This window comes from Anthonomus grandis, chromosome 2 (genome assembly GCF_022605725.1).
Source record: "Anthonomus grandis grandis chromosome 2, icAntGran1.3, whole genome shotgun sequence".
Classification (NCBI taxonomy): domain Eukaryota; kingdom Metazoa; phylum Arthropoda; class Insecta; order Coleoptera; family Curculionidae; genus Anthonomus; species Anthonomus grandis.
This window is the reverse complement of record NC_065547.1, coordinates 38,391,504-38,408,242: the sequence shown is the minus strand read 5'-3', so window position 1 is coordinate 38,408,242 and position 16,739 is coordinate 38,391,504. Positions and strand designations below refer to the sequence as shown.

Below are 16,739 nucleotides of genomic sequence, written 5' to 3'. Positions count from 1 at the left end.
AATGTTCCAAATAATCGATTTCCTTCAAGCAATTTGCGTGGGCTGTAGCTCTGAGGGAGTGCATTTTAGGACACATGTTTATAGAAAAAAAAGTCTTCTATTTTAACTCAACAAAACGCTCTTAAAATATTTGCACCGAATTTTGTAACACCCTGTATAACTGTAGGAAATTGTTAATGATATATTGGTAATTTAAAGTGTAGTCGTGCACCTAGGTTTGAAGCAAAATGCTTCGACTATTTGAAAAAAAGTTTCAGATAAAAAGTTATTAGTTAAGGTCTATTACATCATTGAGGAGTACCTTAATATATAAGTTAAGCTAGGACTACTATTTGACTTAAGTTATCAAAAATGTCCTTCAGTGTGTGCAAGTTATAGTCGCAAATTATTTTTAAATTTCTTAAAAAAAATCCAGAAAATCGGTAACCAATATAATTGTTCTTTGTTTTGTTACAATTTGGAATAAAGTTCCAGAAAACCATGACCCTCTTTAACGACAAATTGTGGTGTGGATACTTTGTAATAAAGGAATTCGAAGAATGACTGTGCAAATACGCCAATGAGTAATAACAAAAAATGCATAAATTAAAAATACCGCACAAACGAAGTTACTTCGAAACGTCGTTATTAGACCGACGGGGTTGGACCTCCGCCAAAATTTTAAATTTAGCCTGTTTTTTCCGAAAATAAATGTTGCATCCTCCCGGTTGCTCCTCATCACATCGCGAATTATTCAGTATAGACGTGGAAAAACGTTAAAATTCTATAATCGTTTCTGGTTGTATTATGGTGGTTTCCTGCCACCGATAAATGCCAAACACACCCGGTTTATCACTTAATAAATTCCAAACAAGAATAGATAATGGAAATAATAATAAAAAATTTATGTTTGCGAGCAACGCTGCCTTCAAACTGAAATACAAATAGAATGCATGCATAAGCATATACAAATACAGCATGTTAATTAAGTTGTAAATATACTATAAATGGAGATATTTTATACGTTATGACCTATGGTTTGGTTTTAAAGGCATTTTCTTAAGTAACAGTAGAGAGAATTGATTTACACCCTTCTTAGTAAATAACTTGAATATAAAATACTTATTTATATACAAAAGCTTTGCACCTTGTCACCGGATGAAACCGAATATGAATATTAATTTCCCTACTAAATTATTACAGACGAGACTTAATAAATTTCTATGGCTAGACAGAAAGTACCTTTAGGCTGTCTGTTGGCACAGATTTTGTTTTGTATAATGTAATGATAATAATAACTAAGACATAAACTGACCTACGCCGATTTTATTTGAATACAAATTAACCAATTAATTCAACACATTTAATTATTAAAAAAATATTGTTAATATTATTCAGTGAAATTATGAACGGCTTTTCATTGTGTGGACCTATATTTATGTTTAAATGTTTTATTTTTTTTAAATAATTATGATCTCCCTGAGTCGATGTACATCTTAAAAACAGGACAATTATACTAATCTCAGTTACCTATCACTTAACCCTCAATTGCAAAAAAAAAAATATTACCTCATCCAATACATCTAATGAGAACATCTTAGAACTAAGGCCTCACCTTATTTCCCTGAGGTAAAACGATAAAAGCACCCCCACCGGCACTCTCCACAATGATGGCGATAAACTTGGGGTTCACAGCACAAAATGTGGAGTCCCAGGAGCTCTTTGATACCCTGATGTTGTCGTAGCATTGCTCCCTTTTCAGTGCTTGGCCGTAAACGTGTCGGAATTTTGAACTTCTTACTACTCGAAAAGACATCTGTTGAGTGGAAAAAAATGTTTAGCATGATAATAATATAGGCTCACCTTATTATAAGATGATGCGTATTTTAGTTACATTAATCTTTACAAGGTGTCACTGACAAGTCTTTAGGGGATATATATTGCAGTGGCAGCTTGTCTATTTCTTTAATACTTTCTTAACTAAAGAACTAAAAACTGTAGGAAGAAAATTTTAAAGATGACTGAACACGATAAAAGAAAACCCAAGCCCCTAAATAACATAAAAAAATTGGTTTAAATGGCTGAAGAATATAAATTATTAATTGCATTATCTAAAGAACATAAAAAGTTGACATTAAATCCCTAGAAGACATAAATAATAATTAGAAAAGCACTGAATAAAATAAAAATGAATTTCAAATGCCTGATGTATTAAGATATAATAAATTATTCTAAAAACTTGGCAGATAACTATAAAATTATTTCCCTCCTAAAAGTAGAAATAAAAATGAATTTAAATACATGGAAAAAACTAACCATTATTTCAACTATCTCAAAGAAATTGCTTCAAATTACTGGATAAAATACAAAATTATTTAAATTGCCTAAAATATGTATAAAAAATGCCTTAAAAAAAAACAAGGACTAAAAAACACCAAAAATAAATCAAAATATATTTTAAAAAGGCTTCAAATACTAAAAACAAAGTTAAAAATATTGGTGGAGGCAATATATATATATATATATAGATATATATATATATAGATATATATATATCTATATATATATATATATATATATATATATATATATATATATATATATATATATATATATATATATATATATATATATATCTATATATATATATATCTATATATATATATATATATATATATATATATATAATACTACATAACCGTAATAGTCATAGCTACGACTTAGAGGTTGAAGTAGGCCCATGCTATCTGGTTACTGAACCAATGTAAAAAATGTTGTCTTAAAATATGCATTCTAAAAGTCATGTTTTTAATCAGTAATATTCTATTGATTTAGCAACGCGCTTAACCCTTATAATACAGAATGCACCAAACCTAATCCATAACTAATATATCACATTAGTTAAGCTTCCTCAGCACAACATCACCACATCACACAATGACCAGGATAGCGGCTCATCCATATAAACTCCAAGAAATCTTCTAGGATTTAAATACAAGATGTAAGGTGTATTATGTGATCAATATGTGTACTGCATTAAGATTCATTGACTTTAAATTTTAAGTATTTGTGTTTTTTCTTGATGAATTAAAGATATTTATTAAGATATTGATTTGAAGATTTATATATATATATACATATACAGGGTCTCCCATTAGTGCGATAACGGACGATAGCTCCTTATACAGTGATACAAAAAAAAAATTTTTATACAAAGTTACTTTACTGTCTAAGGTGCATAACATAAAAATATTTTTGGATATACAGGGTGATTCATAACTGTGATATGATACACAACTTTTTTAATTTAAATGGAACACCCTATATCTTATTGCATTTTTGGATTGCTTTAAAAATTCTGCATACCTTTTATCAAGCATCGTCTATACCAAAACTTACCCGTTTGTGAGATATTTAATATTTTATCAAAAAATCGACGTTTGCACGTCTCCACAAAAACAAAAATAATTCACTCATTTGGGATCCTACAAGCCAAATCTTTTGTAGGTTGTTAGTACATACTTACACTTACTTTATGGTCCTATGAGAATTTGATAATATTCTACAGGGTGTTCGCAATACTCTATCCAAAACCAAAAAATGTAAACAACCATATCTTATTTTTTTCAAATGGAATGACCCATATTTTTTTATCTTAAAATGTTCACAATGTGATAAGCTTTCTTTTTTGTTAAGCATGTCCTATACCTATCTGTAATAGTTATCGAGTTTTTTAGACTTTTTCCTAATTTCGCCCTTAAAATCCACAATAGTCGCGTTTTAATTTAAAAGAAGTTTGCTTAGTTGGCCATGGAAATAACAATTGCACAAAAATCAAGCAATTACAGAAGATTTAGTGTTGTCAGTTTATCACTAATGTGACACATTTTTGCATTAAAAATGAATTTTTCGAAAGAGGATATGGTGCTTAACTAATGTGATATATTAGTTATGGATTAGGTTTGGTGCATTCTGTATTATAAGGGTTAAGCGCGTTGCTAAATCAATAGACTATTACTGATTAAAAACATGACTTTTAGAATGCATATTTTAAGACAACATTTTTTACATTGGTTCAGTAACCAGATAGCATGGACCAATGCAGAGGTTGACATGTAACCTCTAAGTCGTAACTATGACTATTACGGTTATGTAGTTCAGATAATGTTCAGTCATAAGTAGATGATGAACTGATGATTTGTCTCCCATTTAAAGATTTTCTTATCTGGCAAAAAAACATTTAGTTCTACAGCAGAAATAAAGTAAAATGGGAGAGTATATGTTAGTTATATGCGTGTTTATAATTTGTTATTAAGGTTTTTATGCTTTGCTTGTTTTAATGTAGGTCTTCATTTATGGCAAAAAAAACCTCAATAGCATGGCCAATATTGTGGAAATTTGCCAATATTATATTTATATTGTTGGATAACTTTAGTCCTAACTACATTCAAATAATTTGATTTATATTGAATAATTGTATGAGATTTGCCTATAATATTCCTTACAGAAATAGCAATACTCCTCATATATCTGTAATCTAGATATATTAGATATATTTGACAGAAGCAAAAAATTCATAGATAATTTCATTTATTAAATTTCAAATACAAGTCAACCTTCATATAGAAGAAATTAGAAATATGAAAATAGAAATTTAGAAGTTTATCTAGAATTCATTTAGGTTTTTGGAGTCTGGGAGCAATCAATGTTTCATTATTTTGTGTTATATGATCATCCACCTACGTTGCCATAAAATGTGGAAAGATCTACAACAAAGCATCCAAAATTTATCAATTTTTAAATTTAAGAAATATATTAAAACTAATGAGTTAAAAAAAATGTTCAATCACCTTTTTCTTTCTAAGTTTTACTGACTTATAGATTTATAATAAGTCTTTCTCAATAACTCTCTTTGGGACAATAAATCTGTATGAATGAATGTAATGTATCTAATATTTTGTATAATGACTATACAGGGTGTCCGGAAGCTAGATGCAATCTTTTAAGGGGGTGATAGCTGACTTAATTTCAAACATTTTAAGCTAAATATGTGTAGGTCGAAATTTGTTTATAAATATTTTACGGCAATTTTTGCATTTTTCTCAAGAATTACCAAAATTTCACACTTAAACGGTAATAGAGCGCAAGCTACAATTAGTATCGGAGTTTCAAGGTTTATTTTGTTTTGTCTAATGTGTATCAATAAAAATACCATCAATTCCAAGCTTCTGTGTAAACTTATAGAAAAAATAGAGACATTGAAACGCCCTTTATTTTTAGATATGCACTCATGCCCATGCCTGGCCAATTCTCAGAATTATGGCCTCTTTTGTGCGGCAGGTCATGTAAACAAAAATTATTAGACTGAGACCTCTCATAAGCCTACTAAGCATTAGAGCCCCGATTGTGGGTGTTATTTTAGGTTTTAATGTTAAATAAAACACAATTTTGTTTAAACTATTTATTGTTCATGTTCAAAATGCAATCCATTATTTCTAATACAGGCACAAGCCTTTTTTGTTACTTCGGTGGTGGTTACTCTTATGGTCATATCTTCTTTCATCCTGTCAAATGCTTCATTTATTTTCCGAATCAACTCTTCTCTTGTTCTTATTTCGGTGGTGTATACAAGCTCCTTTGCCTGGCCCCATATGAAAAAATCCAACGGAATTAGGTCAGGCGATCGAGGAGGCCAAGGAAAGGTTCCAAAGGAAAGGCCAAGGTAGAAAATATGGGCCAATAATAGTCCTGCCTATTACTTCGGCCCACACATTGACTGAAAATCTGTTCTGAAATGATTTTTGTTTTTTCCGGTGCGGATTTACATCTTTGGCAGCCCATTGGTGGAGGTTGTGGAAGTTGGTAATACCCTCCCTGGAAAAATTGGACTTGTCTGTCCACAAGATACTTCTTAAGAATAATGGGTCCTCGATGTACATGTTCAATAAAAAGCGGCAGAACTGAATTCGTCTTGCAGGGTCTTCTTTTTGTAAGCCCTGCACCCCCGTACCATGAAAGGGATACTGTCTACCTTTCTTCATGGTTTGGAATGGAAAGATGTTTTGAAACACCCTAAAGTTTGGTAACCTCCGATCTGGATAACGTTCCTGGTACAAGCGTCGTGCCAATGCTCCATTACCGTTAGCGCGTCCATATGTGAAGACAATGTCAGCGTACTCTTGGTTGGTAAATTCCATTTTACAATACTGTTTAATAAAATGGGCAGAAACTCGATTTAAAAAACAGTGGATGCAGTCAGTATGAAGTTGATAATCTTACAAAATTAGAGGCGAGAGTAAAACTAAACAACAAGAGGCTAAAATCACACGTTTTTATTTATTAAGCGAGTACCTAACTTGTAACCCCCACCCCAAAGTACCTGCTAGGTAGGTACCCCTTACCCTACAGTATCTACTATTAGGTACCTCTGTTTAATTTTGTTTTTATTACTTTTTATTTACCTGAACCTGAACTGTCCCATAATAGAAAACCAATCCAGTAAGTTTTGTTTACATGATCTGCCACACAAAAGAGGCCATAATTCTGAGAATCGGCCAGGCATCGGCATGAGTGATATCTTAAAATAAAGGGCAGAAGCTAGGCATATTTTTAGAGAGGTTTGGCTCTAGTACCATTTAAGTTTGAAATGTTGGTATTTCTTGAGAAAAATGCAAAAATTGCCATAAAAAATTTATAAACAAATTTTGACCTACACATATTTAGCTTAAAATGTTTGAAAGTAATCAGCTTTTATTCCCTTAAAGGATTGCATCTAGCCTCCGGACACCCTGCATAACCATAATTGGAAATTTGTATATTTACCTTGATGTAAATTGAATATTTGCATAATTGTTATCCCTTTCTCCTTTTGGGTTCTATTTTAAAAATATATGGGTTTAATAAATTTCATATTTAATATCTCTCTTCTTTTATGTGTGTGTGTGATCTCTTCTTTTCTGTGTTTATTGATTTTTGCATTTTTTTTAAACTTTTGTATCTAAATTCTATATCTTGTTTATATTTTTTATCTATAATTTCTATCCAGGATAAGTTAAAGTTTTTTTTAGTATAAGCTAGTATTATTTTAATTTACAGAGGGGTCTTTCACAATAGGCTTGCTTTTAAGTAAGTGTACTGCTATCAGTTTTGTAATGATAAAAGAGTTCTATTTTGTCATTTATTATTATCTTTCGTTAATACTTAATTTTTCTATATTGTATTCTTTTTTGTGACAAATAAATTATTTCAATGTGAATAATTTATTGATCTCTTAAATTTAATCATGACTTAATCATCTGTTTAAGTGTGGTTTTAATGGAATTAATCATGGTTTCCATGCTCCAATTACCTTGATATAAAGATGTTTTAACTTCTTATATAACAATTGCGATTTTTCTGTGCCTTTTAGCATTTTTAAAAATAAATATAAATATATGTGATTTGTACCCTTATTAGGTAGAAATTACTATAAACGTTTAGTATTCCGTTTGAAATTAAGACTTTATATGTATTTTGCTATCTTAATGTAAAAATGTGTTCAATTGAATAAATAATCTAAAGTAAAAATGGGTTTAGTATAGTAATAAAGTAAAACATATTAATAACATTTAGGACTGTAAATTTAAGAGAAATTAATTCACTCTTTATCTTACAATATAGTACTGGAGAAAAACTTATTTAATATATGTCTATCATATTAATCCCTATAAGGTAGGATATTGGCAACATGTGATTAAAAGAAGGCCTTTGATGTTTGGGTTGGCAATATTAGCCATATTGTTCAAAACACACAAAGTTTAAAAAATCCTCAGACTTTATTAAGTTTTTTCAATGCATTCCCTTAAAATTATTTTCGGAAAAACTTGTGTCGGTTAGTTCCTTAGGTGGAAGCCAATCAGGCACATTATAAATTTATTAGGTACTAAAATACAATAAAAAAATCTATTTAAAAATACTAAGGGGCCTCTTAACTTAAACTAACCAGCAAATTATTTTCAATATTTATGTAAAAACCTGCAATTTGTTATACTATTTTTAGTTTGTGGTTTTATTTTTGAAGAAATTCAATCTGTTTGAACTACTTCAAGGTGTCCTCACATTTCATGTTAACATGCCAGCGAATGGCCTTAGGCCTTCGAATTCTCCGTATATATTAACAATAATAATATTTACAGTTATTAGTAGTACAACAGCAAAAAATTAGATCAATTTCTCAAAATAAATTCAAACCTGATTATCCAAACATAACCTAAACTAGCGCTGCTTAACGGCTTAAAACTAGCACTAACCTTGATCCCTAACGTTATCCACTATCCAAACGATCGAGCACAAACCTATTTACATTTAAATTAAACTAAAAAACTATTTTTTCCTATTAATTTTCACTAGTACTTCATATCTGGTTCACGATATTCACTTCGACCTGTAGGAAAAGCCATATTTGGTTATGCGAAAATTTTTAAAACGTCAAACATTTTGACGGGTGGCTCCACCTACCGGCTTATATGTCAACTGCAATGTCGCTCATGCGATAAGCTGTTTATTCTAAAATTTCCATTTTTTTAGTATTTTAAGAAAATAAGCTAATTTTTTCTATATAATTTATTTAAAATACAAAAACTAATAATTTATAGTTTCAAGATCGGAACATTCAAAAGCGTTTTCTGTCAAACTAATAATACCTGTCACTGTCAATCTGTCAATGTCAATTCTTGCGGTTGTGCATTATCATCCGAGTGAAATTTATTTATCCAAAAATAACATCGGGGTGAAAAGCGGAACCCGCGCTGGGGCATTTACAATTTTTTTAGTTGAAACTGTTTAGGTTAATTTAAGGTGGCACCATGAAAATTACGCTTAAGAATTTGCAGCAGCAGAGCTTTGTTGTGGAGATCGAAGCCTCTCAGACCGTAAGTTTGTTCATGTTTGGTAAAGTTTTTTGCGGTTTTAACTGGTTTTTGAACCTTTCTAGGTGAAGCAGCTAAAGCAGAAGATCGAGGCCGAAAAGGGGGCTGAGTATCCGTCTGATAACCAAAGGCTAATTTATGCAGGTAGGGATCATCTTATCTGGAGCACATTGAATTCCTCAATCCAATGTACAAAGATTTATCATTAATAGTTGGCTTATATTCTAGGCAAAATTCTCACAGATGAGTCTCCCCTAGCTGAATATAACATTGATGAGAAGAAGTTTATTGTGGTTATGGTGACAAAACCAAAAGCCCCAGAGAAAACTGAGTCCGGAGATGCTACTTCCAGCAGGTTAGTTATTTGTACTTGCCCGGTTTCCAAAAACTGTGAAACTAATGTAAGATACTTCATAAAATATGTTCTGTGGGTATTGCTTAGATTTTAATTAAACCCAAAAATGAAGTCCTTATTCACCCCCCATGTATGTTTAAAGTTGATGAGTTAGTGCATTCTATCCGCATAACTATTTTAATTAATATCTTTGATAGAATTCTCTATGTTGCAAATTTTTATATATTCTTATTCTTGGAGTCTACATTCTTAATAATGATAATACAGTAGGCTCGCATTAATGTGAACTCAAAAAATTTCAGCTTAGTTCACATTACTGAAATGTTCACATTAGGGAGATTATATTAAAATAGCTAAAATTAAAATAAAAGGGAACTACATTGTACTTTATTTATGTTTGTATTTATTTATTACAGTTTTAAGCATTATACAAAAGTTTTATTTAAAAAAATATGTAATTTTTGTTTGCACTTTTTTTTGCGACTGGTCTAATGCTACAGCCTTTTCTTCTAAACCTTTTAGTGTAATAATGTCCTTTATGTCGACATAGTTTTGATTGGCCCATTGTGTGACAATTTTCAAGGCTGCAAGAGCCTCCAAATGCGTAACTTTTTTTTCTTCAAAAGTTAATATCTCGCAGTCACTATCTTCTGAATCATTGCTATCGAGATTTTCCTCCACTGCGTCTTTCCATTCCTCAATGTCTTTGGGATTATAATCAATCTAAAAACAATCATATCTCAATGAAATTCTAAAACTATTACAGACTTTCTTTTAATTTCCAAAAATCAAAAATTAAAAGGAGTAACTAGCACTAAATAATACCTGTTCAATTGTTTAAAGCAATGTAATGGTTTCATTAACTGCAGTTGCTCTAACACCATTTTCCCACATCCTTTTTAGTCAAGCTAAAGGTAGGTCATCCTCCTCCAAATTTTTTCCCAAAATATTATTCCAACATTTTGAAATTACTGAAGGCTCTATTTTTTGCCAGGCCATATGTAATTGCATAATAGCATCTCTTAAAGTTATAACTTTTAGGGTCTCAGCTAATCCTTGACCCTTTAATACAATTGAACTTAATAGGCCTTTTCTGTAAAATAGTTTGGTTATTCACAAAACATTTTGGTCTAATGGTTGAATTAATGGTGTAACATTTGGAGGCATGTAGACAACAAAAATGTGTCCATCAGAAGTTTTTAATTCTTCTGCCAGTGGATGCGAAGGGGCATTGTCTAACAGGAGAATGGCTTGACAAAACTTTCACTTACCTCTGGAACAAAATCTGGAATTTTTTAAAATTCCGGTGTCATCCAGGCATTTTTAGTGCTTTTATAGATGACTGGATTATAAAATCCTTTAAAACATCTGGGTGATTTTGCTTTTCCTAGTACTAAAGGCGTTAGTTTGTGTGATCCTGTAGAATTTGTGCACCCCAAAAGAGTTATTCTTTGTTTGGCAAATTTTAGACCAGGCGCCGTTTTTTCAAAAATTTCAAAATAGGTTTTATCTGGCAATAACTTCCAATATAAACCGTCTCATCTGCATTATAAATTTGATCTTCACTAAGATTAAGCTGCTTCATCTTTTTTCTTAAGCCTTCAATAAAGGGATTTACAAGGTGAGGCTGTGAGGACAACTTTTCACCTGCAATTTTAAGCAGCCTTATACCAAATCGCCATTTAAATTTTTGAAGCCATCCATCGCTTGCATTAAATTTATTGTTGAGTTTTAATTTTCTATGTAAATCTAGAGCTTTTTCTTTAAGCATATCACCCATAACTGGCAAATTTCGTGCACGCTATTTGGTAAACCATTTATACAGCAAAGTTTCCATGTTGGGGTTTTCTGCACTCATTTTTTTAAAGTGCATTTTTTTATTTTATTAGGTCTTAAACTCTCTCCAAAAACTTTTAGAATTTTTTCTTCTTTATTTTTAATTGCACAAATAGTTGATTTTGCTATTTGATATTTCTTTGCTAGTGCAGTAACACCCATACCATTTTTGTGCTCTTCCAAAATTTTTAATTTCTCATAAAGAGTTAAACACTTCTTATTAATTTTAACCATTTTAAAAGGCCACTGCGCAAGATGCGACACTCTCTCTTATCTAATAAATATCAACTAAATGACCAAACAACATTTCAAATGCGTAAACCCAATATCCACTAACAAGCCTAGACAAGTCTACACAGATAAAGGCATTTGACAAAGTGAGTTATGAAATATTCTGAAAGATGTATAAAAAAAGTCAATATCTTTACAGTGGTTATTGGCTAGTCTACTACACGGTCTAATTAATGGACTATTCATACCATAATTTGTTCTGTGGTATTTAACTGAGAACAATTTTGGATAATGAGTGAGTCTTTCAGCGACTAAGAGTAATAATTCCTCACAATTCCAAAAAATTAAATACATTATTAACAATTTTATATAAATTGGACAGATTAAGTATTACACAATGATCTTTCAAAGAATTTAAACTTAAGAGGTTTTCCATATAATTATAATGAATGTCTTCTATATAGATATGCCAAGTTTAAAAGCAACAAGTATAATGAATTTTTAAATTTTGTCCAATAATTCTTGTATCCCACTTAAGATCAACTTATTAATTATAACCAAAAAATATAAATATTTGGAAAAAGAACAAATGCAGTACTCTTTGACCTGATAAGACAATTGACATACCTGATGAAAATCTACTATAAACTTTAAGTGCGACTATAGTGTTCATTTATGAATTCTTACAAATTAAATTTTCAATCATTTATAAGCTAAATAAAGATTAAACATTAAGAGAAGGTCCATTGGATTAAACCCTGACGGATCGGGAGTTTAAAAAGACAGATCTTTTTAATTTATTCAAATTATTGCACAAAGAATCAAGATCCTCTACATAATTAAAATTGTTGCTGAAGTTTTATTGACTGTTAGACCTACCCGAGCAATATATAAAGATTTTAAAGCAGAAACATCTTTAAATCTTTCGTTCGATTCTTTTAAGAAATGTACATAGTCCATCTTTCAATAAAATTCCCTCTGATGAAATTAAAAGAAGGGCAAATACTTGGAAATTCTAATTGCCCAAAGGCTTTAGTGAGCTGGATACTGATTACCTTTGGCAGGTATTATTTCTATATTTTTATTTACAAGTTCCTGGGTAATTTAACCAATTGAAGTACAATATATGTTACTGTAATTACATAGCACTATGAATGCTATATATAAAATTATTCTTGTGTTGTATAAAATTATGCACTATGATGACTTTTAATTTTAAGGGGTGATTCCATGTCATTTTTTAAGTAAAAAAGTTCATATAAACATATGTCCGAAAATGCTTCGTTTTCAAGATACAGGTTGTTAAACTTTTTTTTTTAATCGATTTTTTATTAATATCTCATAACGCATTTACCGAATTTGTTGAAATCTTTACATTTTGTTAGTCACTTTATAAGGTACCTTTTGGAATTCTCACATCTGGCCTAGAAATTTCAGGGGCGTGCCCACGGGCTAAGTCGGATGATTTTTTTGTAAAAAAAATATCGCCCGGTACGTTTTTTGTATGATATTTCTTTCAAATAAAGCATCTAAAAATGAAACTTTTTTGTCTCTTAAATTTTTTGCGTATAACAGAATTTTTTGTTTCGTTTAGAAATAAATAATTAAAAATCATATCTCAGCACGTCTCGGGCCTCTATAAAAAAAAATAAAATGCTTTAAAATTAACTGACAAATTACCAGCAAGTTTATTATTTAACAAGTAAGAAAAAACCTTATATAAATTTTTTTGCAAAACGCATACTTGACTGAAAACAAAAATTAATAAGATGCTATTTTTGATGTTTAAATTTTAATGCAATGGCGTCGCAAATGGTTACCTGTTTAAAATTTATTTGTTGTTTGTGTACGCCACCATTTTTTTTGTGCGAGATATTTCTACAAATCTTTTTTTACAAAAAAATCATCCGACTTAGCCCGTGGGCACGCCCCTGAAATTTCTAGGCCAGATGTGAGAATTCCAAAAGGTACCTTATAAAGTGACTAACAAAATGTAAAGATTTCAACAAATTCGGTAAATGCGTTTTGAGATATGAATAAAAAATCGATTAAAAAAAAAAGTTTAACACCCTGTATCTCGAAAACGAAGCATTTTCGGACATATGTTTATATGAACTTTTTTACTTAAAATATGACAAGGAATCACCCCTTAAAATTAAAGTCATCACTTATGTTACACCCTGTATAGTGAAGTGCATAAAGGAGACTATTGTTCCATTAAATAATTCATGGAATATACTTGAGTATGAAGGATTTTTTTTCTTGACTGTCAAAATTACTCTTAATGAAGCTGCTAAACTTCGACAATATTAAACACATAAAAAATTTATTTTAAGTCAAGTTCAAGTAATTCATGACAGAAAAAATATTGATAAATAGTGATTAGTTGAGCAAAAGGAGTAATTTAACACTTGACTATGAAACTAGACAACTTTGGCAATATGATTAAGTTCAAACATTATAAGATTTAGTTATGAAGCTGATCTTTTCCAAAAGGTTTGTATAATAGAACTGCCAGAAATGAAACTATTTTGGTACTTTTATTTTGCTGGTTTACTTTTTTGGTTTGAAACAATTACTAAATCCCTATTTTGCAAGGAATATATAAGATTATAATAACATATATTAAATATATTGATACAAAATACAATACACTTCATGAGTTTTATAATTTAAATATAAATTGCAGAATATTTCATATCTCCAAATTATTAAAATTATATAAACTTACCTTTCTTTTTAATTCTACATTCAAGCTATGAAAATAAGGTTTTTTTTTTTAAGAAAAATAACTTGACAAGTTTTTTTATCAGTTTGTCAAATATTATAATAATAATATAATAATAAGCCTTTATTTCCAACAGGCAACTTGCCCAATAACAGGAAACAGTTGCAAAACAATGAAAAATATAGTTAAAAAAAACACACACAAACAAACCTATAAGAATGAAAAGAAAAGAAAAAGAGTAAAGTAAAGTCACATTCTCAAAAGTTATCCAAAAAATTAGAACAAATAACTATTAATATGATATAAAAACCCAATTATAAAAGTTTAACAAGATAATCACATATTCAACAAAATTAAATTAAATTAACTGCAATATACCTACTAACTATAACTTAATGGGCCCTAATCCCAAAAGTAATGATCCACCAAGATATCGACAATCACATGAACCGGAGAGAAATTTATATCGCACATGTGACAGATCCGATTAAATATAGCGCATATTGTATATAGTGCCGATTTCAACAGGATGTTAGTATGAGGCCTTGGCAGAAAGAATGTTAGGGGATGTCTAGCATTAAGCCTAGGCACCATGAAACGTACACCAGAAAGAAGTACAGGACTATCAATGAATCCATTCAGTAACCCATGCAGGAATTTTACAGAGAAGATCATTCTTCTGAGATGTAATGGATGTAGATTGAAGCGTTCCAATAGTTGCCGATGATCAAACCCTCTTACCGGATATATGCCATCCTGCCTGAAGGCCAAAAACTTAGCAAATCTACGCTGAACAGATTCAAGGAGACCAACATGATTCTGATAGAGTGGGTTCCATATAATGCAGCCAAACTCCAGTTTTGATCTCACAAAGCAACAGAAAAGCAGTTTTAATGTAGATTCCAAAGTAAAACTCTGAGAACTTCTAATTATGAACCCAAGCCTTCTCAGGGCTGACTTGACTATGTTATTGAAGTGTGGAACGAAGGTAAATTCAGAGTCAAAGGTTATACCAAGATCAGTAATTTGCTCTAATCTACTCAAAATAGTATCATTAATAAAGTAATTAAAATTTAAGGGTGTTTTTGATCTAGAGTAACTGACCACACTACACTTAGCCGCATTCAAGCCTAACCTGTTAACAGCGCACCATACCTCCAATGTATTTAGACAGTTCTGAAGAAAAACACAATCCTCCAAACCATATACATTTAAATATAGCTTCAAATCATCGGCAAAAGCCAGCCTATGACAAGTGAGTGACTCAATCAAGTCATTTATAAAAAAACTAAACAGGAGCGGACCCAGGTTCGAGCCCTGTGGCACACCCGACGTTACGTTAAAAAGTTTCGATTTAAAGCCCTCATATTCAACATATTGAGATCTACCAATCAAGTAGGAATGAAATAAATTAAATAATCTCCCTGAAAAACCATACTGAGTTAATTTATGCAGCAAAATATAGTGATCGATCCGATCAAAGGCTTTTTGGAAGTCGGTATAAATAACATCGACTTGAGTATTAACATCAGGTGATTCACAGATGTGGCTAGACAGACAGGATAAGTTAGTAACACAAGATCGCCCGCTAAAAAATCCATGCTGGTCTACAGAGATGAGTTCTTTTGCGTGACTAAATAGCGACCGATTCAGGATAATTTCGAAAATTTTTGAGAAGTTACAGAGTAATGAGATTGGCCTGTAGTTCACGATTTGATCAGAGTCCCCAGCTTTTAAAATAGGTATTATTTTAGCAGTCTTCCAAATTTCAGGGATTTGTTCTGTTGACAGTATTAAGTTGAAAATGTAGGTCAGCGGATCGGCCAGGTCACCAATGCAATCTTTAACCAAGAAGCTAGGCACACCGTCTACACCAGATGTGAACTTATTTTTGAGTTTTTTACTGGCCAAAATAATCTGGGAAGCATCAACGTTGGAAATGTCAAAGTGGGGCACATTATCAGATGTCAAGGCGTCTAAGAGAATGGAATTTATTTTGAAAGAATGGAGAATTGTACATTTTAAAGTCCTTGAAAGCCTTTCCTTTCCTATAAATGTACCTAATCAATTCTCGAGAATAATAATTTGGAAATCTTCTTTTACGTTGCTGCTTAAGAGGAATGTGTGCGGCAAATATGCCATTCAATATATCATATAGGGCTCCACATGCATCATTAACGTTAGAGGATAAATACACAGTAGACCAGTCAGCTTCAAGGATCGAGTCATAAAGGAGATGGAAGTTGGCCTTTCTAAAATTAAAAGAATGAGACACGTTTTTATTAAGCTGAAAATTATGGACACGTTGGCCTGAGACGGTAAAATCAATTTCCACTGCAGGGTGATGCAAATCCTCCAAGACAAAAGGCACGTCACTACGCGAAACAGTACAGGTGAAGTTAGATAAAACAAGATCCAATAGTCTGTTATTATAGTTTAGGATGTGATTACACTGAACAAGATTAAAAGTGTTAGCAAAATTATTCACAGCAATAGACTTGACTAACATGATTACCTGTAGGTGAGTTAATAGAGAAATCAGACACGTTAAAATCGCCCACTATTATTACATTATGGTTTAGCTTTGATATTAAAAGTGTAAACTGATCCAGAAATTGCTCGAAAATTACAGATGTGATAGATGGTGGGATGTACAAAACAATCATGTAAAATATCTGTAACCTGATAGTAAATTTACAGCCAA

General features: G+C 31.0%; 2 protein-coding genes across 2 annotated transcripts in view; one reads left to right on the top strand and one right to left on the bottom strand.

Moving 5' to 3' along the window:
- The window catches only part of LOC126746390 (coronin-6), a 37,492-nt gene extending 29,059 nt beyond the window's left edge, over nucleotides 1–8,433 (bottom strand). The window contains exons 1-2 of the mRNA XM_050454628.1: nucleotides 8,268–8,433; nucleotides 1,595–1,795 (exon numbers count right to left, since the gene is read on the bottom strand). Of these exons, the coding sequence (XP_050310585.1) occupies nucleotides 1,595–1,795 (201 nt within the window). The 5' untranslated portion in view covers nucleotides 8,268–8,433. The remainder of the gene's footprint in view (nucleotides 1–1,594; nucleotides 1,796–8,267) is intronic.
- A 254-nt stretch (nucleotides 8,434–8,687) lies between these two features.
- LOC126746448 (UV excision repair protein RAD23 homolog B) overlaps nucleotides 8,688–16,739 on the top strand; it is a 29,264-nt gene continuing 21,212 nt past the window's right edge. Inside the window, exons 1-3 of the mRNA XM_050454711.1 lie at nucleotides 8,688–8,888; nucleotides 8,951–9,029; nucleotides 9,114–9,240. Of these exons, the coding sequence (XP_050310668.1) occupies nucleotides 8,823–8,888; nucleotides 8,951–9,029; nucleotides 9,114–9,240 (272 nt within the window). The 5' untranslated portion in view covers nucleotides 8,688–8,822. The remainder of the gene's footprint in view (nucleotides 8,889–8,950; nucleotides 9,030–9,113; nucleotides 9,241–16,739) is intronic.